At 38.3% G+C, this 25,678-nt stretch overlaps 1 protein-coding gene across 6 annotated transcripts in view; it reads right to left on the bottom strand.

Moving 5' to 3' along the window:
* shc3 (SHC (Src homology 2 domain containing) transforming protein 3) overlaps positions 1-25,678 on the bottom strand; it is a 52,530-nt gene that overhangs the window by 11,372 nt on the left and 15,480 nt on the right. For 2 of the 6 annotated variants that reach the window (XM_088628987.1, XM_088628988.1), the window contains 7 exons: positions 22,193-22,703; positions 10,806-10,876; positions 10,574-10,637; positions 10,213-10,332; positions 8,994-9,047; positions 8,698-8,749; positions 6,160-6,286 (listed from right to left, as the gene is read on the bottom strand). In XM_088628987.1, coding sequence (XP_088485113.1) covers positions 6,160-6,286; positions 8,698-8,749; positions 8,994-9,047; positions 10,213-10,332; positions 10,574-10,637; positions 10,806-10,876; positions 22,193-22,657 — 953 coding nt within the window. In that variant the 5' untranslated portion in view covers positions 22,658-22,703. Of the gene's footprint in view, positions 1-6,159; positions 6,287-8,697; positions 8,750-8,993; positions 9,048-10,212; positions 10,333-10,573; positions 10,638-10,805; positions 10,877-22,192; positions 24,345-24,364; positions 25,608-25,678 lie in introns of those variants that run through there. The other 4 variants (XM_088628986.1, XM_088628984.1, XM_088628989.1 and 1 more) reach the window with 4 other exon arrangements.

Genomic DNA, 25,678 nt, shown 5'->3' with positions numbered 1-25,678 from the left:
TCGCAGCAAAAGGTGGCTCTACAAAGTATTAACGCAAGGGGGCCGAATAATTTTGCACGCCCCACTTTTCATTTTTTTATTAGTTAAAAAAGTTTCAAAAATCCAATAGATTTCGTTCCACTTCACAATTGTGTCCCACTTGTTGGTGATTCTTCACATAAAATAAAAAATTTATATCTTTATGTTTGAAGCCTGAAATGTGGCAAAAGGTTGAAAAGTTCAAGGGGGCCGAATACTTTCGCAAGGCACTGTACTCTATATTACAGGTGAAGAAAGATGTGAAGACGGGGGTTTGAATTTAATCTTTTCTGTAGGGGGTTTAGACTTCCAAGTCACAAGCAGGGGTTTATGGCAGGAAAGGGGGTTAACTGATAAGGATTGCAGATGCCAGCTAGGAACCCCCCTGGGTGTAATGTTAAAACTGACCATTTGCCCAGAACATCGTAAACTGGCCAAATACCATGAACCCCCCTCTTTACCATCATACCGAGTGACGTCAGAAACGGAGAAGAAAACACTATATAACCCAAAAGTTTGTAACAGTACGTTGAACAATACTTCGGTTTTGTTGTTTCTTGCGAGAAACAAGACTTCGGCTTTATTGTTCCTTGCATGCAATAAACTCATCTGTTTCACTTCATCTCGGGATCAAGAACCTTGTTTCTTCTGTTACAACAAATTTGGCGTAGTCGGCGGATGCTCCAGAACGCGCAAAACTTCCCATCGGCAGGAGAGACGGTCAGCGCGCACATAACTAAGAGGTAAGGACTCCTCTTTTATTTAAAAGTCCCGACTCTCTCTGACCGATTGGGAAATCTCTGCTCCCTGCGAGAATCGCCCGAGATGACGGAGTAAACGTGAGTTTCTGAATTCCTCTGGCCCGGGGAAGGCACCGGTGTATGTAATGGGTTGTTTGCTGTAAGCCCAGAATTTGGTCTGGCAGGGGTTCCGCGGTATTGTGTACAGGCGTTCGAAGCTGGTGTATGCCTTAATTGCGCGTGGAGTTTTGAACGGGTTTTGGACCCTTACCGTGAAGTCAGGACTGGTGTGGGTCTTAATTGCACCCGGAGTTCTGAAGCTCAGAACTGGTTTGGGTCTTAATTGCACCCGGAGTTCTGAGGCTCTGAATCGGTGTGGGCCTTAATTGCGCCCGGGGTTCTAGAGCAAGTGGTGCATTAAATGCACGTAGTTCAGGACTGGTGTGGGTCTTAGTTGCACCCGGAGTTCTGAAGGTCAGAACTGGTGTGGGTCTTAATTGCACCCGGAGTTCTGTGGCTCGGGATCGGTGTGGGCCTTAATTGCGCCCGGGGTTCTGGAGCTGAGTGGTGCATTAAATGCACGTATAATCCAGGATTGGTGTGGGCTTTAATTACGCCCGGGGTCCTGAGATTAGCTACGCCTTGATCGTGCACAGATTGGCGTGGCGTGGTTTTTTTTTGTTTTAAAGGAAGCAGGAGTGGAGGAGATATATGTATGTATGTTTTTGGTGTTTTCCTTGTTTGTGAAATACATATACACACGCGCGACACTGGCATGGGCGCACCTCATAGTGGGGAGCGGGGCATTAAGTGGCAGGATTTGGGGGACCCGAGAATCGCCCTGATTGAGCTCAGTGCGTAAGTCCACCCCGGGGCAAAAGCAGCGATGCTGGCGTTCTGGGGATGGTGAATTACTGATCAAGAAAGGGGGTTTTCGAGGTCTCGTTTCTTACCTGTGAACAGTGCGGTGTAAGTCCTCTCTAAAGTCTCGGAGAGGCATTTAGATCCTGAGGTAACAGACGCCCTTGGCTGAATGAGTGCAGGAATGCACAGGTTTTTCAAGTGAAAGCATCCCCCTACTGAATGAGCTGTTACCTCACACACGACAAAAGTAAATCTTAAAGAGACCGAACATGTGCGCTAACTGATGGTTTGAGAAAGTGGTGGAAGGGTCCGTTTAAATATCGGAAAAGTGTAAGTTGACGGAAAAGAAGGAGAAAAATATGGAAAAAGCTGAGTTTGTCAGAGGGAATTTGGGGCGAAGACGCCTGTAAAGAAAGCATATATGAGTATTGATTGGCAAAAGCACAAGCATGTAGCTCCCACCCTGGTGCACGGCCGGCACCAGTGGTGGCAGATACATGACGAAAAAGAAAGAAATTGGGATGTGACTTAAAAGTGTGTTTACGGGGAAAATAAATACCCGGAAGAAGATATACTTTACTCGCTACGAAAGAGTATACGGAAAAAAAAAGCTAAAAGAGGCAGTACAGGAGAATGAGAAACGAATTAGGAATTAACTCCTGGTCACGCTGCACTGGTTAATGTGCTACAGCCGGCGACTAAGTTATATCCTGCTCTCCCACAGGGGAACAAACAGGCAGGAAACGAAAATAATTGGGATCAATTCCCTCAGTGGCCATATGGAGAAGAGGGGTCTGATTGGGATAACACTTGGTATGAGTATGATAAAGACGGATCAGGGTCTCCCCTGTTAGAGGGAGGGCGCCCGCAGGTCTGTACTCTCACTCGAAGTGGGAAAGGACTTGATGTAGCAGGGGCTGGTGCCGTTGATGACAGCGCCACTCTAACACTGTCTCGCACCCCGTCGAGGGGGTCTGCAATCGCACCTACCTTCCCTGATTTCCCCCATACGATCAAATCCAAAACCGTAAGATATTGACCGGTGGGCTAAAGTACCGCACCCGAAATTAGAAATGCAGCGAACCTGGAGTGCGCTTCAGGAATTAAAATGATTCATGTAGGAGTAAAACAAGAATACAGCACATTGTATTACGAAGAGAAAAATATATTCTCGATGTATATGTGTGTTTTATGAATTTGTGTGCCGGCATGTATGTGTGCAACTGTGAGTTTTGGTCTACTAAATGACGGTGTGAGTGTGTTTAGCCAGCGGGACTGGCTAGAGACGTAACTACAGAGACTTGACGAAAATCAACTTAAGGAGATTGGAAAATATAAGAGCGTCTGAAACGTATAAGTACAGTACAGGTGGACGTAAAAGTAGTTAAACAGTTTTTGTATTATTATAAATTGTAATTTATACAATTAGTTGCAATAGTGGAAACAATTTGGTTTTATTCGAATGTCTCGAAACCAGACATGCTGAAACGCTGTAGGTTTAGAATCGAGACTGGGGAGAATAACGTCTTGTGAGAAAATCTGTTTACCTAACGATTAGATCCTGTAAATCCCTTGTAGCCTCCCTAAGTCTGTCCCAGTCCAGTGGATAAAAATGTACTGTTAATGGAGTGTTGGTTTTTCTGTAGGGGATACTGGAGCACTACTGTCCTGCTTGTTTCACTCCTCTGTTCAACAGTGTACTATAGAGCAATGTATATGGGAAGATGGCAGGAGGCCACAGGAGTATTGGGACAGCAAGTTTTACTTGCCGAGTACCAGATTTTAATGGGTGGTTTGATCCCAGATCTATTGGGTTGAAATATTATGCATTACAAAGAATGACTATGCAGAACAGGGTATCACGTGGCTTCAACTGGCTGTGATCACTCAGTATGTTGATGGTATTCTGAGTGCTTCCCCTGACGAGGAAACCCACAAGTCTGAGTTGCTTCAGCTTTAGAGTGTCTAATAGAAGCAGTTATGATAAGGCCCTTTTGTGTCTAGCATTGTGGAATTTTAACAGGGCCTGGGTGCAATGTTTTTTACAGGGTGAGCACAACTCTTAACAGATCTGCTTAAGGGGGGAGTGCAGTACAAGGACAAGATTGCCTTGGTTCCTGCAGCAAAAGCCGCCTTTAATAATTTGAAACAAGTTCTCTTACAGGTGCTGAGACTGGAGTTTCCTCAGAGGGATCAACCATTCCTTTGTATTATTGCAAGTAGCTGACAGAGGCCACCCAAGGAGCCCGCGAGCAGGTCCTGGAGGCGTGGGGACCACCACCTGAAGGAGGGCACAACCTCATCCCAGGAGAGTGGGTGTGGATCAGGAAATTTCCTTCACAGGTTCTCCAGCCCAGGTGGGATCCAGATCCTGTTGACAACCGAGTCTGCGGTTCGAGTGGAAGGAAAAGATCGCTGGATCCACGCGCCACACTGCCGACGAGCCTCATCCCCATTTACAGACTCAGAATGAAATCATTTCTGTCAATAATGATAATTGTTGCTGTAGAACTATGTTCCGCAGGGATTAATGATCATCTCTCCCACAAAGGAGAACATGGAATTAATTCCTTTTTAGGCCTCTCCTATCTGACAGCTAAGAAAACCAACCAAAGTGCCTGCTGGGTGTGTGCAGCATTACCCAAATATGTACAGGGAGGACTTCCTATGGGAGCCATTCCTTGGCGTCTCGAGGAAGTCATAGGCATGATCATTTGGAGGGATAATTTAGGAGATTTTAATATGACAAACTATGGGGGTTGCCATAACACGACTTTAACCTGCACAACATTACAATATCTACAGGAGCGAGGCTTAGAGCCCACGAGTTTCACAGGCTCTTACGCTCCTAAATATAACAGAAGCCATACACCACCATACCTGACTCTAAATAAGGAACGTGAGGGAAACATATGTTTTCAGCACACTAATGGTCTGCACTTGGTTGGATGGAGTCGTTGCAACCTTACCATCTCTGCAAATATATCCACCTCTACCTTCCAAATTCCAGGATGGGATCGGCACACCCCACAATTCGGTATAAGTTTCTTATTTTCAGAGGCATGGGGAGCGCCAAACGGAACATATTTCATTTGTGGAAAACGAGCCTACCCATGGTTGCCAGCCCAGTGGTCTGGCTCATGTTATTTAGGATATGTGGTTCCTCATATCCGTGTTCAAACCCACACCCCCTTCGGACCTAACCACAGACCACAAAGAAAATTGGCTGATTGGGAATATTATTTAGGTATAATATTTCCACAAGCCGGCATGAACTTTCTGAGTCGAGAGTTAATTCAAATGGCTTCGACTTTAGAAGAATTAGCAAATTCTACCTCATCTAGTCTGAAGGCTGTTAATGATGAGATGGTAGCCCTCAGAACAGTGGCCATGCAGAACCGACTAGCTTTAGATTATGTACTGGCGGCCCAAGGAGGAACTTGTGCAGTAAGTGGCACTGAATGCTGCACATATATTCCTGATAATTCTGAGCACATCTCAGATCTGGCCCAACACATTTACAATGAAGGACAGAAATATCAGGACTATTATACTGAAAATTGGGGAATTGGGCCTTGGGTAAAGTCTGTGTTTGGGGCCTGGGGTGGAACCTTTTTATAGTGTTTATCTGTAGGAGTAGTATTGTTTATATGTATAATTGTAATCATCACGTGCACAAAAACATGTATCACATCTTGCCATAACCGTGGAACGTACAATGTCATGGCAATACATACCTGTTCGCCAAGAAAGGAAAGATCTGCCCTGACATTGTATGTATAAAAATAGGCTACACTGACGTATGCCATATTTTATAAGGGGGGAATGAAGAAAGATGTGAAGACGGGGGTTTGAATTTAATCTTTTCTGTAGGGGGTTTAGACTTCCAAGTCACAAGCAGGGGTTTATGGCAGGAAAGGGGGTTAACTGATAAGGATTGCAGATGCCAGCTAGGAACCCCCCTGGGTGTAATGTTAAAACTGACCATTTGCCCAGAACATCGTAAACTGGCCAAATACCATGAACCCCCCTCTTTACCATCATACCGAGTGACGTCAGAAACGGAGAAGAAAACACTATATAACCCAAAAGTTTGTAACAGTACGTTGAACAATACTTCGGTTTTGTTGTTTCTTGCGAGAAACAAGACTTCGGCTTTATTGTTCCTTGCATGCAATAAACTCATCTGTTTCACTTCATCTCGGGATCAAGAACCTTGTTTCTTCTGTTACAACACAGGGTACAACAAAAGAATATAATATGGTATTCATTTTATATTTAATTGTATAACTATCTGAAATGCCTCAGAAACAAAAGGACCTTGAAATGGTAATGTAGGTCTTATTAAAATGTATTCGATGTGAAAAATGTGAAAGCAAGTTCCAGTAAAGCATTAATAGTACACATTTTCTAACTATATGTTTATAAAAATCTAATTAATCTAGCCGGCCACTGGGAGAAATTCAAATGAACTGTGTTATGCCTTAATAATCAAAAGTGTGCTGAAGTAATAAGAGGGGTATGCCTTAACACTGACCTGTCATGAAGTGTGGGGAGCTTGGAAGGACACTGCAGGTATTGCCGAAATCGGAGTTCAAAAGCTTGCCCAATGGTACTAATGACATCCTGAGCCAAGCCGTCACAGCATTCCAGAATATGACAAGCTGCAGAATAAAAAGAGGGGTATCGAAGCCAGCACAGCTATTTCACTACAACAGCTATAAAAATAGAAACTCTGCTTTCTTAAACAGTAAAAAGTATGTAGCAATTCGGATTAGTAAAACATCTAGAGTACATTTAAAGTTTTTTTTTAAATATTTTTCCGGTGTCATTTCCTTTATATAGATAGATACTTTATTGAACCGTGAGGGAAATTGCAGTGCAACAGCAGCTTTACACAGACAACACAGCCACAGTGTAATGATTGATACAATAATAATAATAGTACAATACATACAATAGGCCTAATTAACTAGTTCCCAATCCTGATCCTAGACAATGATGTGTTTAAATATGCTTTCACCCTCTACAGGGTTGTACAGTAATTGGTATCAAACCTGTACCAGTTTTTGAATTCACAACTCTTTCATGTACGTTGCCTGTAACTGACTGGACATAAATGACAAAACTCTTCATAGAAGTGTTTATTACAATGTCATTTCCAGTGATAATCAGGACGACAGTTAGGAAACACTGGCAGAAACTGAATTAAAAACCCCATAATTGTTTAGATAGTCTTTATGAAGGAATTATCTGAATACAATTGTGAGTGTACTGTTTTGTCTTATACAATTATAATAAACCAGTGATTCTACCAATATCCCATTGGACATGCAGTGTCTGTGTTAAGGTACTGTGAAAATAAGTCTGTTGGCAAAATTGAATCATTCCTTTCCACATTTCCTAGTTTCAATTACTGCTTTGTAACTCAGTGTAGCATTTAATTTTAGAAGCTAGGTGAGTCTGGGCCTAGTGCATTTTCAGATGGTAAGCCTCTCAGGAAAGTCTGAGTCCTGTTGGAGTGGTTGGAGTGCTCCCACTGAAGCAGATATTACTAAGTCACTAAGTTGTGACTTTCAGATATGACTTTATTACAACAGTCCACCGGCATGGACAGGAAATGGAAATATTTCCAAGATTAGCAAGTGTGAGCCCCATATAATGAGCAAATCTATCACTGTGTTTAAACTTTAAAAATAAAGTCAGGCTTCCTTAAAATCTCTGTTTTGTTTAGAATGGAAGGCTTTTTTACCAGTCCCTCTCATCCCACCCTGAAGAACCACTGTTTGGTTTTCTTGTCATGTCAGTGTCACATGCCATCATTTTCAGTACACATCTGCATTCCGGATGGAGAGTTTTGTTAGATGATTCATTTAAGAGACTAGACCTCACTTCTTTACAATGACAATGAATTGCATTTTAGATAACAGGGGTCAATTCTCACTACTGGTCATTTAAATGCAGGTTTATGTTCATAATGCACTAATTAAATTGATTGAGTAGAGGCACTGCTGTGCTCAAAAGGCACTTCTTTGAAAGAGCTTTTAAAAGAGCAGTATAGATGTCTAGTGTGAGGAGAGCCAAAACACAATTTAAATGAGGAATGCAAGTCTCCAATGCCACCAGAGCTGTGGGACTCTGATCTGGTTGGTGCCATTCTTGTTGATGACTGGTAAGTACAGTTACCAAATGCATGTTGTCAGGGAACATAAGCAGTAATAGCCAATGAAGGCTCAGTCTTTCATTTCATCTAAAGCTTTTTGTTAATTTTAAAACTAGGATTTAAAGTAACCAGCACATTTTCACAATCTTGTTCACTTCTCTACTTTGTAAACAACGCTGATTGATTTCCTACTGCTGTTCACCCCACAATTCAGCTGCCAGCCTATGAAAAACCAACATGACTTCTGAAATTGTTGATATGAATTATGTCTTTGGGGGTGACTCCAGATTATTCAAAGGCCTGCTATATTAAAATCCGTAGCTCTGAACATAACGGGTTGGTCCAGCTTTCCCAAAACATTTCCAAACTGTGGTCTAAACATCCCAGTACCTTACTTGACCCAGACCAGCCTTAAATTATGTAAAAAACAAATTTTGTGTTTGGATTTGGTATGTCAAGGATACTCATTTTTATTTATCACTGTGTATTTCAGCACACTGCCAGACGGGAAATGAAAGTGCATTAAAAGTAAAATTGCCATGAAGGTTGATCTGCCCCAGAAAGAAAGACTTTTCATCAAAAAAAGATGTGAATTTTCATGGCAGATACATATGATGTGGCACGTTATGCTATACTTCATCCACAAAATGACTTTTGTGCACAAAATGCATTACAAAGGGTGTTCTCTCCTGACAAACTGATAAATATGATTTGGTTCACAAAACACATGACCATGTTTTTGTCATTCTACAATGTAACAGAACAGGTTCACAAAATCATGTTTGTATGTTTATTGGGACATTTCTATCTACAATACAATGTTATCAATTATATTCAAGTGTTGCATAACCTAATGCACAGAATGAATCATATAACATGAGTGCCAATTTTGATGTTAAATAAATGCCTTACCTCTGCGATTAACAGGATCTTTTGCTACATATGCAACATAATCAGTTGTGTCCTGTAATAAGAAATCTGAATAAAAAACTTGTTCTGAAAAATCCATAAAGATTTATAGCATTTAAGATACAAGAGTATAGTGTGAGCCATTTTGAAATCCATTAAACTGTTAGCAATTAAAAACATATACTGTATAATGCACAGGTACGTAAATAAATTGATCGATAGGGAGATTGATAATAAATACTATACATATACAGTACAAGGCACAATTGTGCTTCTCAAGATGACAAATACAATCTTACCGGATCCCCACCAGATGCAAAGGAAATTGATTGCATGTGATGATTTGCTATAATCTATGAACAGAAATGACAAAAAAAAATTCAGAGTTACTACTCATTCTCTGTACTTCCTGCAACACAATCTTTCACTGTTACATGTGTCCTGTCTGTCAAAAATATATTGAATAAAACTGTACATTTTACAGGAAATTAAAATTGGGATTAAACCTGAAGAAGCCTGCTTTCTACTGTTTTATTTTAAATAGCTTATTAATGGCTAGTTTATAGTAATGTTGATCTCCTTTTATACAGCTGGATGGACTGGAACATCTGGATTAAGGGACCTCACTCAAGGTGTAACAGCAGTGTCTGCAGCAGGGAGTTGAATCCACAAGCCATGAGCCCAAAGGCTTACGCACTATACCAGAAGAATGGCTGCATTAAAGTATCCAAAAGTACCATTGCGCAATTTCATAAGAGTCTCAATATCCACATGTGTGTAGAATTAACTTACCCAAACTTGGAAAAATAAACATGAGAAAGAAACAAAATTAAAATATTTTAGATTTGAAGTGCAAGTGATAAGCCGTATGATCATTTGACTTATGTTTTCTCTAACATTTGCTTTTCTAAATATTAAATTTGTTCGTCTTGTAAGCAGACGTTTGTGCCTAGGTTTCATCCTTTCTTGTTTATGTGTTTTTTATGTAAAAATAATTATTTCACAATAGGACTTAAGACTATCATTAAGTCAATTTGTTTTATTCTTCTTACCCTTTTTAAATTGTTTCAATTATTTCAATTGTTAAAGAACAAGATGCATTACTATCTCTTGTGTTTAGAAACTTTGGAATAAACAGAACTTGCAATCTTGTGTGGTGTAAATGAAGCAGCTCAGTAGTGTAGTGCAGCTGAGAAAAAAATGAAAAACTAGAGTGGCAAACACATTTTTCAAGGTTTTTATTCTGTACGGATCTGAGTGATAAAATAATGACAAATATTCACCCTTTTCACAGTTCACCATGGAACATTTGCTATCTTTTTTCTCAGTTTTCGCAATGGCTTTACCAGTTCTACTTTGCATTGTTGTAGTAACCTATGGTTTATGGTTTATTGTAAAAATCTGTACTGTCTTGTACTTTTTCCTAAACACATTGTGTATTAATACACATTACTCTTCTTTTACCATATCTTTATATGGGTAGACCCACTGCCAGTGAAAAACTCAATGCGGCCCTACCTGTTTGGAGTCTGGTGTCATCAGGTTCAGACTGGTAGTCGAGATGTTCAGAGTAATGCTCATTCCTGCAAACTGGAGGTTGCTCTTTCCAAGAATGCTGGAGAGGGCTTTACTAGGGGGCTGTGGAGTGAAATAGCATAATCAGTAATGGAACAAATTAATCAAATCACTCCTTACACGAAGACAACTCTTTATTCCAGACTTTATTAGTAACATTTCACAGCAAATTACTTTGTTCTATGGGCATCCTGTACATTTATGTCAAATTAGGACTGCTTTTAATAAAATTCTTAACTTTGGCAAAAGCGTTAAGACTATCATAAGGTTTCATATAGCAGTGAGTCAAAGAGGAACTGTTTACCTTTCTTTTACGGAATGCTCCTTTGGCACCTGGCACAGCTTCATAGACTCGACTGATAGCTTCCCTGGGGAATGAGCAGAAACGGGATGAGGAGTGTCCTGCAAAGATTGTCACAGTCCACAGTTTTATTTTTTTTAAATACAGTACTGTAAAACGTGGCCTTTGTAGTGTTTTAGAAATTTTGGTTCAAGATACTTATTCAGACCAGATGAATGAACTTGTTATCCCTCACCTCGTAATTTGTGATCTTGTGTTAAAGTCTAGTGACCTCATGGAGCGCAGAACCTCTATACATCCCAAATACTGAAAGAGAAAAGAAATAAGAACTATAATAAATAATTAAACCTTTTAAGACTTGACTGCATACAATTATGCAGTGCAGGCAGAAATCTGGGATGACGTTTACAAAAGCACACTTCCAGAGTCCTCTCTTACAGCTCAGAGAAACTCACTCTAGTTAATTTTTTTCCTATTCCATACCACACCTAGTTTGAGTGTTATCATCTATTGAACGGCCAAGTTTTCTTTCATTTCTTAGCAGCGTTACTGGGGTTGTGGTGTATCGTGATTTCATTTCCACGATGTAGCTGGGACAACTACTTTTTCTTCTCTCCAAGGTTAAATGGACTATGAGCTGAAACCACATGTTCAGCCCTCATGACCCAGTTCATTACATAAAAAAAGGACGAATCTAGAATTGAACTTGAACAGGGTGGCACTTGAGTTTTTTCTTTCCTTCAGTCTTCATTTAAGCATCTACTGTGTTATGTAATACCTTATAAACCTCTTCGTGACTATATCTGTAAGAACACCATCTGCTGCAGCTTCAAGGTCTTCACAGAGTCAACACTACAGAAGAAAGAGAATAGTTCTTTTACCTTATCCTGAGCTAAGATGAAGGTTGCCACCCTCTTACAGATCAACTAAATCTTACAAGGCTATGAATATATGTATCTTTTATTTAGCTAATAACTAATATTAATAGACTACCTAACTACATATTTTATTAAATTTAATTATGATGTTCTATCAGTCAGTGGTAGCGAGCGCCATTTTCTACGCAGTGGTATGCTGGGGCCCTGGGATTAGAGCAGTGGATTCTAAAAGGCTGAACAAGCTCATCAGGAGAGCAAGCTCTGTCATTGGGTCTGACCTGGACCCCTTGGAGGTAGTGGCTGAGAGGAGAATGGTGTCCAAACTAAAGGCCATCATGGACAACATCTCCCATCCCCTCTATGACAGGCTTGTAGAAATGAAGAGCACATTCAGCAATAGAATGATTCATCTACGGTGCGACAGTAGCACTACAGGAGGTCATTCTTGCCTTCTGCCATAAGACTGTACAACGCATCCACCTTGCGTCTTGGCAGAGGCAACATTGACAGTGACCTGTTTCTGTACTGAACACATCTAAACATCTACTGCTACATCTGTTCTTTTTCTTTTCCCGTTTACAAACGTTTTTTGTGCAATATATGCCAGGGACCCATGCAATACATTTATATTTATATCTATATTTACATCTATATTTATATTCATATGTGCAATACGATTTTTCTGAGTACTGTTCTGTTCTACTGTAACTCTTTTAGTGCACCCCTCACTGTACTGATTGTATTGTATGTATTGTATTATTATTATTGTATCATTCCTTACACTGTGGCTGTGTTGTCTGTGTTCAGCTGCTGTTGCACTGCAATTTCCCTCATGGGATCAATAAAGTAAATATCTATTTATTTATTCCTCAGAGATCATTCATGAATTTGAGGAGACATTCATGTTAACTTGTTCCCTTACATGGACCTCAGCGAGCCTCTCATAGATTCTTCTGTAAAGAGCCATCATCGAATGAGAAACTATACAAGGACCCTTTACAAGACCCAGTGTCAATATTCTGTCATTCATATTGAGCTGCAGAAATGCAGCCCAGTGACACAAAGAGGACTGGCAGCTCTCCTGGTGTGAATTCAGTTTACACCCTTCCCTTTTTTGGGTTTACCATGACACAGTAATGAGTGCTCGCTGTCAACTAGTTGAGCTCCTTTAGCCTAGAAAGTCTTTGTGGGCCAAGGGACTCTGAAAGCCCTAACAACATCACAACTTTTCAGGGGGCAACATCTTCCACATCTCTCACTGTGATTGAAACTCTCAAACCCATCATACGTCATGCACATAAACTGACAAGCACATATGTATTACTACGTTTATTCCGGTATTGTCACACTTTGACATTTCATATTCAGGATGTAAGGAGGTGACCATTTTCTACAGACCAATCATAACCCTTAATAAAACACATTAAAATAGGTTAATTTAGTTGCATAATTAATCTTTGGGCAACTCAGTTCAGTATTGGTTAAGGGTCTGCAGATTGTGCTTAAATTCCCAGGTGGGCTATTGCTGTTGTACCCATGAACAAAGATCTTCATCTGAATTACTGTAGTAAAAAAGTAGTTTCTTTGAATTATAATGTCAGGAAAACAAATTAGCAGTCTTCATTCTGTGCCCACTCAGTTTGGAATTAACTGTTTCATGGAAATTAGTTTTATTGTGGCTTGCAGAGAAAAGCACACAGAGAAAAGGGAAAAGCAGACACGACTCTCCAACCCCACATTTGTCTTGGGCTCACAGGCTGCAAGCTGCGCAGTCCCTGAAAGGAGAGTTGGCACTGACTAAAGAAGCTGCACGTCTTCCTTATGTAACAGGAAAGCTGCAGGTGCCGGGACAGACATAGGATAGGGCATTTTAGAGATTCACAGCTGACTCATCCACCCTTATACCAGAATAATCTGCCAGAAATGCATGATGTTCGACATCTGCTTTATAGAGATCAACCTGCTCCCGGATTGAGTACCTTTACTGGATGATACATGCAGCAGCCCAACTAATTAATGATTTCAAGGTGGAAATGTGCTGTGTTTTAGTACACAAGGAAGAACATTGTTTAAGCACACAATGAAATGTAGATGTAAATAATGTGTGGCTGCTGTTTTTATAAAACAATTAGCACATTTATTATGTAAAGCAATTCAGTTCATTAACCAGAAAAGAGTATCATTGTACTAAATTATGGATTAAAACAGGAACCCCTAATGAATTAGAGAAAGTTCAATTTAATCATGACTGACTGTCAGCAACAACGGAATATGGTCAAGACTCACCTGACATTTCAGTGTTGTTGTCTGCGTCTACTTGTCTACTTGTGTCCCAATCCCATGCAGTAAAACAGCCGCCTACACACTTTCTGTGACTAATTTCAGTTGCTGGGAACATTTCGTTCTGACAGCCTGAGGTAGGTTTACCATAGTCCATTTCTATACAACCTAGTGTGTACAAACAAAGGCCTCTAAAAGTATCACATCAATTAAATGTTCAGTCCATTGCAAGATGTACAATAAACCAGCCCTAGAGAGTTAAAGATTCCTGTGGTGTTCATTGCTCCCGAGCTCCAAAATCCTTATTTCATAGCTTGACCCATGTTTGTTATTTACGACCTTCCACGATTGCTTTGCAGGCCAGGCGTTAGCCAACACCTCTGTCTATATGTTCACTAATCCGTATACTATAGCTAGTGCTTTATAACTTATATACGGCATTGGTTAGAATTTTGTAGGCAAAGAAACAGGGCTCAGAGGTACTAGGTCGTGTGCAGAAGGTGACACCACTCTCCTTGAACTCTCAGACGATTCTTTGTCATTGACATTTTGTGTTCTTCCTGCAGTGGACGAAAACTTGCCACATTTCAACGTCAATCCAACACCTGGTTATGCTTATCTGTACATCTGGTTCCAGTTTGTGTCACTTCATAATCTACCAAGGCAAACTGCATTATTTTACAATAAAGACATTTCAGATATCCTACTTGAAGGACCGAAGTCTTGTTCTACAAGGTTTATTGAAAGAGATTTGCTTGTATTTTTCACATTGTCCTCATTAAAATCATTCTACTTAGGAATTCTTCAGGTCCAAAAAAGAAACAAGTAGTTAAAAATATGCATGTAGTCTGTTTATATAATTCTGATAACAAAGATCAATGCATGAAGACTAAGATTTAGTAAATACTGTATGTGGTGTCAAGAAGAGTCTGCTTCCCAGAGGGCCCAGTCACACATTCTTGAAGATGACTCAGGAGTGCGAATGATAGTATTTAAATATGAAGAACACCCTCAAACACTTAAACAATACATCTTAAAAATAACATGAAGTCTGAGTAGGTAGCTGTGTCAGCGTACGCAGGCTGCAAAAGAAAAGGTAAAGGTTTATTCCATGCTGAAAGGAAAAAAAACACAATGTTTCGGCTATGGAGCCTTCTTCAGGAGTCTCCTTCTTCACACCTGTTCCTTAAATATAACATTTTGTATGCATTTACTTGCACACCCCTTGTACTCTGTAAAATCAAATCCCCATGTGGCCATACTTTAATGAAACACAAGACAAGTTTGCCATGACAGCTGTTTAGTTTTAAAGCTGCATGCATATTCCTCACTAATAACTTTATAATGTTTTTGCAGGCATTTAGTTTGGAAATACAGAAACGTGTGCACTCCATGCAAGTTCAGTCCATGCTATCTTATTAAAGGTCAATGACTGCAATCAGTGACATCAATAAAAAGCTTTGTCATACTTTTGTTTTTCCCTACATTGCCTTAGTCAAATGAATGTCTTTCCTGAAGTTCTGCATAGGCATCCACTCACTGTGTATGCTGGCCAGAAGTAACAAGAAGGATCTGTAGATATCTTTTAGGAGTGACACAAATGATTGTAGCCCTTAAGACATTTCATTTGCATATTTCAAATCCATGAACTGGAATACAATATTTTGCTAACTCAATAGGGCACACAGAAGTGCAAGTAGAAAGTGACATTTAATTTTAAGCACTATTAAGTTCTTTCCTACTCAGCTTTCACGTTCAGTGTTTGTTAGCTACAATGAGTAAATTGTTTCACTTTCTTTTTTGCAAACAGATTTGAAACTGGCACAAAATAATTTTGAATAATGTACGAGTGTAACAGCCGTATTCTCATAACTTTGTGCTCCAGCTGAATGTTTGATTTCTGTTTCTTTAAATGTCAGGAAACAATAAAGTTATGAAAACATTCCCTTTGTTTCCCAAAAGAAACACAGGTAACAGCAACAATTTTAACAGACAATTTTAAACAAAATAATGACTTATTTCATCATGCAATTTTGAGTTCATGAATAAAATTCCAGGGTCAATTCAAGAGAGTGTGAATTGAACTCTGACCTTTGTAGAGGGGCACTCATGCTCCCCAGTGATGCTAGCGTTTCTGGAACAGTGGAGGTGAAAACATTTTGAGTTTGGCTCGGGCTAGTAATCTAACACAAATCAATAACTAACTGGAAACTGAACAAAACATGTTTTTATCTCACATTTCAGATCTCTCTTTTCTTGTCTTCTTGTACACTAGTCCACATGTGTCTAACATTATCATTTTATGTCAGAACTAAAGCATCAGAGAATTTCCTTACAGACTTTTTTTTAAGAACTGGGCTCTCTTTCAGCATCTCCTGTATCCACTTCGGATATAATGAGATATGTACTGTATGTTGTGTTCCTCCCACACACCCACCTGACAAGCTGCATGCTCTGCAGTGCCTCGTAGGAGAGATAGCACTGACTGGGAATCTGACACACCTCCGCTGTTCCACAGAGAGGAACATGACCAGCTCCTCCCACTCCTACCCCAGGAGTTCACAGCCAATTGTGTGCTGCTATTTGAGGAATCCCGGTCACATTCAGTTGATGTCACTACCTAGGCTCAATTAAGCATCACCTAGGCAGTAGAAATGAGCCTGCTTTCGAGGCTGCTATTTCTTGTACTGGCTTAACTACTTGGAACCCCAAAAGAGATAGTATGTGGAGTATTTTAAGGATTTGCAGAGAAATGTTAAACAAATAGTATGATATGAACACATTTTGTTTAAAGATCATGGTACTGTAAGTTACAGCTTGTTAATTTTGATAAAATACCAATGTGCCCTTTAAGGAACAATTCTAATGTTCTGTTGTTTTTTACTTACTCCTTATCTCAGTATTCATTGCTAAGCTCCTCCCAGACCTTGAAGTAAATTATTATATGTAGTGACAAATAAAAATGACAAACATATAAGTCACGATGTCTCAAGGGCATTCCCATGTTGCTAATATTTCTGCTGTATCACCAAATGTTGTATAAGCATATCTCATGGCTTCATTATACACTACAAAACTCCAAAAATGTATTTTTCGGATCTACCAAGCTGTTGTGAACTGGTTGTGCATCTGGCTTATCCTGTAAAAATCACTTTTAAAATTCATACCTCCTCCATACCAACAGGCATATAAACCTCATCTTTAATATACATGTAAACAGCTGAATTACTGTTCATTTCACCAGTTAATCACAGTGAGCTTTTTGTCCTCTGCACATGCACACTTGGTAATTAACAACAGCGTGGTTGATAATTTTGCATACCATACTGAGTAAAACAAAAACCTTCCTCGTGGACAATAAATCCTGTGAGGACAGTTGAGAGAAGCCTATCATACCTTACTTGCATGCCTTTGCAAAATGGGAGATAAATGGAAAATGAAACATATTGACTCCCCACGAAAGGTGCCAAAGGGGGTAACTGAATCCAAGACCCTGAAGCTATGATTCATTAATAACAACAATGCCACCATACTAAATGTAGATTACACTTTTTAAAATGTATATTAATGTGTTTTTAAAAATTGTTGTCTCATAAACAGTATACAGACATGTTTCTTTCAGGAGTTTATTTCTGTAGAAAGCAGCTTTCACAGTAGCTTGCACCTTCACAAGAAAGGATAAACATCAAAAAATTTTATGTGAGGCATGCGGAGCCCAACTTCAACTGCATAATAATAAGATATTCTTTCATTTTTAATTTATTTGGGATTTTTAACCATTTATTAAAAATTAAAAATATTTATTTAAACTTAGCATACAGAGTGGACATTGTATTAGTTCGTATTGCTGGATGAAAGATTGCTATAAGTAAGCATCTGAAAAGTTTCTATTCTCATTTGAAATGATAGATTTAGAATAGTGCATTTTCTTAATGACTTAACATAAAAAACTTCTAAGTATATATATATTAGAACTTCAGTCTGGATAACCATGCAATTAAACATTTATTAGAAAAAACAGACTCGCCCAAATTAAAAAATACTTTTACCTTCTCTCTATGATCCCAAAACTATGGCCTACAACTACTGCATCAATCAATGAGTTCTAGTCTATGAGTTTCATTTGTACCGTATTCAAAAATGCTTGCCCAGCAACATCTGTTTTGATATATTTGATGTCTACTTTTTTCCATACAGCACAAGTTGTACGTTTAACAGAAATTTAATATCCACATTTTCTCAAAACACAAAGAGACTTGAAATTAACCAGAAGATAATGAGAATATTTTTTTGTTAGGGAGTGAAATAGTCATTACCATTTAATCGAATACCAGCAATTCCATTCCACAAATAGTAAATTGCAAAAAAAACAGTACAGATAACGGGAACTACTCATGTTTTTATAGTGCAGAGGTGTAGCACCTGCTGTCAGAATTCACTGCAGTACTGAATCCAGCAATGGTGACACACAGCTTTGCACACGCATGTGTTCTGAACACAAAATGACCAAAATGTCCCTAGGAAAAACATAAGCTGCCCGTGTATTGCATTACATCTTTTATTTAATGCAGCATACTGAGAGACAATATGTTGTATATACAGTATGCTATATTATCAGTTTATGTACTGCATCACATACAATTTAATAAAATATGGTGCATTTCATATGTACGAAAAAAATCAGGTATAAATGATAAAAAAAATCTATAAATATATTTGTAATAAATAATGAATTACCAGCCTACATTATCACAAAGTCCATTTCATTAAAATAACAACAGTGTAGATTGAAATGTGGTAATACCACTGAATTCTGTGAATGTAGTAAATTGGAGATTTATAATTGACTAACATTATCTGATCAAACAGATTAATTGTAACAGGCTATGAGGCCTTCAAACCTGGAGCCTCTGTTAAAATTCGGAATCTAAGAGTGATTAACTACATAAGATCTTCTGGTTTGTTTCTTTGAATTACACATGGATTTGCAGAGTGATTTACTTCAACCAATTCCAGTCCAATACTTCAATCTGATAATCCAGCCAGTACTAATGAGATACTCCAGTAACTCCGGTCTAATACTCCAATATGATAATCCAGACGGCACAGTGATTTACTTCAACCAACTCCAGTCCAATACTTCAATCTGATAATCCAGCCAGTACTAGTAACTACAGCCGGCACCAGTCCAAGTCAACCTGACAGACTAAATATTTCCAGTAATTAATCAACTCATATACATTTTCAAAGATTAACAACCTTAATGTCTTCCTTTGTGAAATTTGTAAAAAGAAAATTGAACTCCCTTTGCTTAACATTTTAGCGATTGTTAATTGAAGATATCTCAAAGAAAATCTACATATAGAGTATAATTTAATGGATTTACAGTACAGGGTAATACTTAAAATATTTATCATATTACATATTTTCAAGGAAAACAAACGCTCCAGCTACAGATTAAAAATAATCCACACTGACAAAGGCAGTACATGGCAAAACCCATTTGCGTCAGGTTACTTCGCCATGTTGTACTTTGCAATAATGCAGCTATTAAAAATAATATGGAGTATATCCATACTTTGTATTCTTGTATTAATTTAAATTATTTGTTGTTTATCTGAACATTTATATTGAACCTGACATCACAATATGGTATTTTTATTAAAAAAAAGACTTACTATGAAATGCACGGACATTAGAAAAATACAGATAATACAAAAATATGTTGAAAGAACCCTTCACCGATCTTAAAGAGTTGCTTCTATAACACGTGAGGAGCTACTGCTAAGGTGAGGTTGAGGTGACTAGGAGAAAGACTGACTAAATTCTTAGAAACAGACAAAATTCTAAGGCAGAGTACATTGAAAAAGCAGTGCTCCATCGTTTACTGGAGGAAATAAAAGATATGGGACAATACCAAATCATGTTATGTGGCCACCATTATCTTCAAAATCGGTATCCATCTTCTCTATCCAGGCTGCGAAAGGAAAGGCTTCACCACAATATCTGATATGGATAAGAGGAATTTCTTGGTCAGGAGACTGAAATTAAAGCTACTCTTCATTATCAGCGATACCCTCCTTGATCCTTTTCTTGTTCAGAAAATTCAGACACATTGGGCATACTATGTATTTAAAGAATTTTAGTACTTTATTTGGATTGTCATTTCAATTCAATACAAAATGTTGTTTACAGTGGACTGTTCTGGTTTTCTACATAAAAGTGCGAACGACACCATCGCCTTAACCATTGTCTGGAAGCAGCATTTTGTGTGCAATCTCATGTCTTCAAATTAAACACATCAAGTGCAAAAATAGAACTTCAAATATTGATTCTTAATCAGCCATTACACTGTGTGCCCTACAGAACATAAAATATAATGTTTCCCCACTGGTGAGTTAGATTTAAAAACAAAATTCAAACCTAGAAACATTTAATAAAAATCAAATAGATAAAGAAGTATGGTTTGGTGTGTTGCCCTTTTAAGCTATTCACAATCCTCCACTATAGCCAAGAACTAAGTAAAACATAGTCAATTTATTTCACAGATTTTTTGCTTACAAAGTGATATGAGGTGAATTTAAAGTACTATATTTACTAGAACACTTCAATGACATGCTGATATTAAAAAACACTGGAAAACAAACACTGGAAAACAAAAGTCACAGACTGAGTAAAGAATTATCCTTTTATTCCTCAAAAGGACATGCTTTGTGAATGATCAAGTGAAATACAACAGAAGTTAGCAAACGATGCACATGCACTGCGTTACGACACAAATGCAAATGAACACAAACATCTACCATCTCATTTGGTCTATGTTCAAAATGAAAGTCGGAAAAGAATGTCAATTAATATTATTGTCTTTTCTAACTAATGGTGCATGAAGAATATGGCCAAGCACATGGCACTAATTAAAAATGCTGCAAGCAAAATTACACTTTAAACTCGATACATTGCCACTAGGTACCTCAGAGAGGCTTTTCTGCAGTATGTACATTTTCAAGGTATTGACTGAGTACTTCAAATGCACAGTACTCCAGCAGCTAATTGTTAATGCTGTGGGAACTGCACCCTTCGCAATATCTCTCTTTATATAAGGGCTTCTTTTGTAGAAGTAAAGGTTATTGTTAAAAGGTCATGTTGAGGGAGACTGAGAAGCCGGGTATCAATCTAATCTTATGTTACATGGATCAAAATCCATCCAAATAACATTCACCTGATGGGAAATTTGTACATTTATCTAAACTTTTTATTTTGGGGCGCTCTGGTCAGTTCAAATGTTGACTATTCTTCTAATGGATTTGCAAAGGTTAAAATAAGAGGGAAAAAAACAACAGCTACTGGTGTGATTTCTGTTACGGACAACAGATTTTCACAAAGCTGAGAAAAAAATCTGACTTCGTTCTGTTATTTATTTTAATATATTGTTTTACTGTCGTGTACCATACACAAAATGCCACTACAGTGAAAAAAAGAATCCAGAAAAAAAACAATAGGCATATGATTATATCCATATCATACAGACATTAAAGAAGGAAAGCTACTTCTTTAACCACAATGCAAATGGACCTGCAAATTGATATCCTTATGATGTAACTAAAATAATTGATATTTGTTTAATGGTGAACATTTTTCAGCTATAGAAGATGCAAACTATAAAACTACTTTTTCAGTATCAGATTTTGCTAAAATATATGAATAAACATTAACATAATGGCATATACATGTGTGTACGCAATGTAATAATATACTTATTGCTGAATGTATTTGAAAAAGAGATACTGAAAAGGATACACAGCACCTTGTACTTCTGTTTCTTTCTGAGCCTGTTATTTCTTAAGGTTAAATGAATCAAAACATAGAGAGAAATGTGCGCATATATGTAAAACAACAAGAGCTTTTTTTACAGCAGACAACTGCTCGATCTATGCTGCAAGGGTAGTCACCACCTACACTCGTAAGGGTAGGTTTTTCATTAATTCTCTCAAAATATTGACGAGGAAGATGCAGTGCATCACACATCTAATGCACATTTCCTTGTGTGCCTGTTGTGAGGAAAGGAGACCACTAGTTTGTGAAAACAAAAGCTGTTGCCAGATTGTGTGCCATATGTGAGAATGCAGAGAGAAAATGGTGTTCAAAAATGTGAATGACAAACTTGGAGCAGAATGTAAATAATTAAATGTAAGTAATTAAACATAAATGGTACTCGGCCCTCACAGGGTTAAATGTTTTTCTATCCCTCTCTTGCTGTCTAGCTTTTCCAATTTCAGACTGATGACCTTCTCAGCTCCATGAATTATTTAACCCCCCCTCCCCTTACACACATACACCTGCCTTTTACTGTTTTCTTTTTAATTTTATCAAAGGAAAACGACAGGTAGACCGACCGTCCTTTTCTTTTTAATGAGCAACTCGTTCATTGAGAGAAAAGACGGAATGAAAACAGAGACAGACCAACCTTTACAATGTACGTCACACCTGGTCCGGAGATCTTCTCGCTCGAGTGCAACCATCCTCTGGAGGGTTTATTGACAACAGTGCCGCTCTGATTCCAATCGTCCCCTCCCAGGTGCATTTCCTCCAACCTGCTCTTTTTCCCCGTACTCATTTTGCCCACGTCCTGTTGAGAACACAGAGTGCCAAAGGCAGAGTTACATGAGTTGTCGGAGGCTGCCGCCGATGTGCCGGGAGTGGTGGAGCTGCCGCCCTGCAGTTTGGAGACGGCGAGGTCTTTCACCGCGGAGGGGAGGCTCTTGATGCCCAGGAGGCTGCCTGTGTTGGCAAACTTCAGGTTGGACACTTTGTGGATAAGGGTACAGAGGGTGGTGGCTCCATCCTCGGGGTCAGCGCGGAGGACCTCGGCCGGCGTCGGGTACGAGGGCTCAGCGGAGGTCGCCGGGGCAGCTGAGACCTTGCTGTTCATGGACAGGTTCTGGAGAAGCTCGTCGACGGATGTCACGGACTCATTCCTGAAACGGTTGTATTTGGTACGGTGAAGCATGCCCTTCTATCTTGTTGCCTGCATACGTACTGGCAGATGTGATGCCAACCTAATTATCGCCTCCTTTAACATAACAAATGCCTCATAGCAGCAGCAGGCAGTGGGAGGTCATTTTTTTTTCCTCTTTTTGTAGAGAGCCAGAGCTTCAGGTCAGTTAAAAAATAAAAGAATGGCAATAAAACTAAACAAAAAATACAGACAATCCATGAAAAAAGGCAGCGGAAGATTCCAAACCCAGCCCAGATGCTTGTTCCTACCAGTGAGCTCCAGAGAGGAAAGTAACACTGCTATATGGTAGAGATCCCTAGTTCTCTCATGGCTGCCAACCCGCTCACAGCAAAAGCATGACTCACAGAACTGAGAAGACCCTTCTCAACAAAAGGCTCACTGAACACTGCAAATCACTTCCTGTAGCAAAAAAAAATCCACCCACTTACAGCACACTAGAACCAATCAATTCTCAAATTTCCCAGACTGATATTTTTCCCTAACTGCAGAAAACGTTTTTTTATTATTTAGCAGAAAGTTAAAAAGCCCTAATCAGCAGCAAATTAATTTTCATCAAATTATTCTATCTGTTTTCTTATACACTATGCTTTCTTCTCTTATAGATCCAATTGCTAATTAAATCTTTTTTTTTTTGCTGCAGCATGGAGCTCAGATACAGTTGATTTTATTTAAAAAGAAAGACGATCTGCCCTTAAGGATTAAATGAAAAGATAAAGATAAGAGGAAAATTATATATAATAATCCAAACTGTTATGTATCCAATAATATATATACTATACCTTTTACTTAAAAACACAAACTCAAATTCATATCTATGTCATTTTAAAAAGTTATCTTTTTATATAATTAATTCTACGATTAATGTTATAATGTTCAAGAGAGAATGCAAGGTTAACAGCTTTAAAATTCTGGAATTCCTCACCAAGGAAAATAGATTTTAAAAATGTATATTGACTTTATTGATAATATGATTCCATAAACAACATTGTTGTTCAATTTTCAAAAGTCATTAATTTTATATGACTTTAAAACCAATGCTATCTTTCTAATTTTTCATTAAATAAGAAAATTAGTAAAATGACCATTCAAAAGGGAGAAATTTTCATTTTAAAGACGGAGTTTCCATGTCTTGGTAATTTCAGTTTTCCATATTTAAAACATATAGTCTGCATTACAAATTGCATTTCTGTGTATAGAATTCCATTCAAAGACAGCTTAGAGAAAAACCCAATTTCTCTTTCTTCAATTTCGCAGACTTCACACTCACTAAAATATTTAGAAAAACACAACACAAAACAGTTAACAATTCTAACGCCAGTATGAATCAATGCTGCATATAATTCTCAAGCTTTTGTTTCAACCAGTATCAATTTACCCTGCTGAATAAAGAAACACACACCTCAAAGCAGCAATCCGGCTGCAGAGGCAAACTACACAACTGACATTTCATGCTTAAAATAGAAGAGAAACAATTATAATTTCATAAGACAGCACACAGTCTATTTATAGAACTAACGATTAATGCAGATTTCCAGAGGAAATGGTCTCTGGTGATCGACAGTCATTCATAACCATTCCCTAATCCTGCTACAGCTCGCACACTGCAGTCTTTCCCTCTACCTTGTCAAAAGCCTGCTTGCCAGCAAAAAACATAAAAAAAACCAAAACAAAAAAACACACCAGGTTTGTTCTGTTAACAAAACCAAAATAAAATCTAGATACATGTATATAGCTCCACAGCAAGCAGCAGAGAAGATGTCGAAATGTGAATGAAAATAATATTTTTATGTGAATGAAATGGCTGGCTCGCATACCAATGTTTCTGTGAATGAAGGAGGGCCTTGCAAGCTATGCAAGACGATCCCTTGGGAGCAAAATGGTCTTATCCAATAAGAAAGGAGCTGGATGAGTCATTCAGGGAAGGCTTGCGGAATAGTGGAAGAATCCATTCCCCTTACAGGTGCTGCTGTTTTGTTCTGAAAAGGCTTTCAAATAGCGTTTTTAGGGTGATTTGCCTCCTCATTGGTGTGGTGTGGTTATTGTTTTTCTAACAATGCATTTGGAAAGCCTTCTTTAAGACAATGTTAAGCAAACCGATGGTGGAACATCTTTTTCTCTTGCAGGTTTTTTTGTTACTGTACTGAGTCATTCACATGAAAATTGGTAATACGAACATACAGCCTCTTTGTTTCGCTCTCTAAGTGATCAGCATGTCAATGGGCACACTGAAAATTACAGAAGATTGGTGCCAGTTATTGATATTCAAAGGGTCTGAAGCCTCTAATGACATATTTAACTCTTACAAGCGTACAGCTGATTTGTCTGACTCCATATAGGAAAAGAAAAGGATAAAGGTAAATCTGGAATAAAAGATGCTATTTTTAAAATGAAGTAGCTAAGTGTTTTTATTAACCTAACCTAAGGCTGTACATACAGTATCTATGTAAAAAATGATATTTTTAGATTTGATGTCTGTAAAGGGAAAATAGAATTTTGCAAAGTGAAAGTAAAGTAAATATTAATTACTTACATCTGATCACGTTAGACTCCCTTTTACACTATCATATTTACTTAATGTGAATTTGTCCAAATACTTATGGTCACTTGAAATCACAAGGCAATGTTTTTGTAAGTTTATGACCTAATATGATCAAATGTATGCATGGAATGAACATACACAACACAGGGTTTTCAAAGTCTAAAAAATAAAATGCTTGACTTTAAAGCAGACAACAGTTTTAACTTTTCTGTCTGAATACTTTTGAGGGCACCATATTATGTTGTTATTATGTTGCATGTATGTTATCCGTCCTGTTATAGTGTAGTTTTTAATACGCTCGATAGCACGGACAGCTGATTAAAACTAAAATTACTTAATTGAAAGGGCATTTCCAAGGTCACAGCTAGGTGCCCTTGGTAATTCTAATCAATTTT

Source organism: Lepisosteus platostomus, chromosome 4, assembly GCF_059453375.1.
Source record: "Lepisosteus platostomus isolate fLepPlt1 chromosome 4, fLepPlt1.hap1, whole genome shotgun sequence".
Classification (NCBI taxonomy): Eukaryota; Metazoa; Chordata; class Actinopteri; order Semionotiformes; family Lepisosteidae; genus Lepisosteus; species Lepisosteus platostomus.
This window is presented reverse-complemented; position numbering and strand designations above follow the sequence as displayed.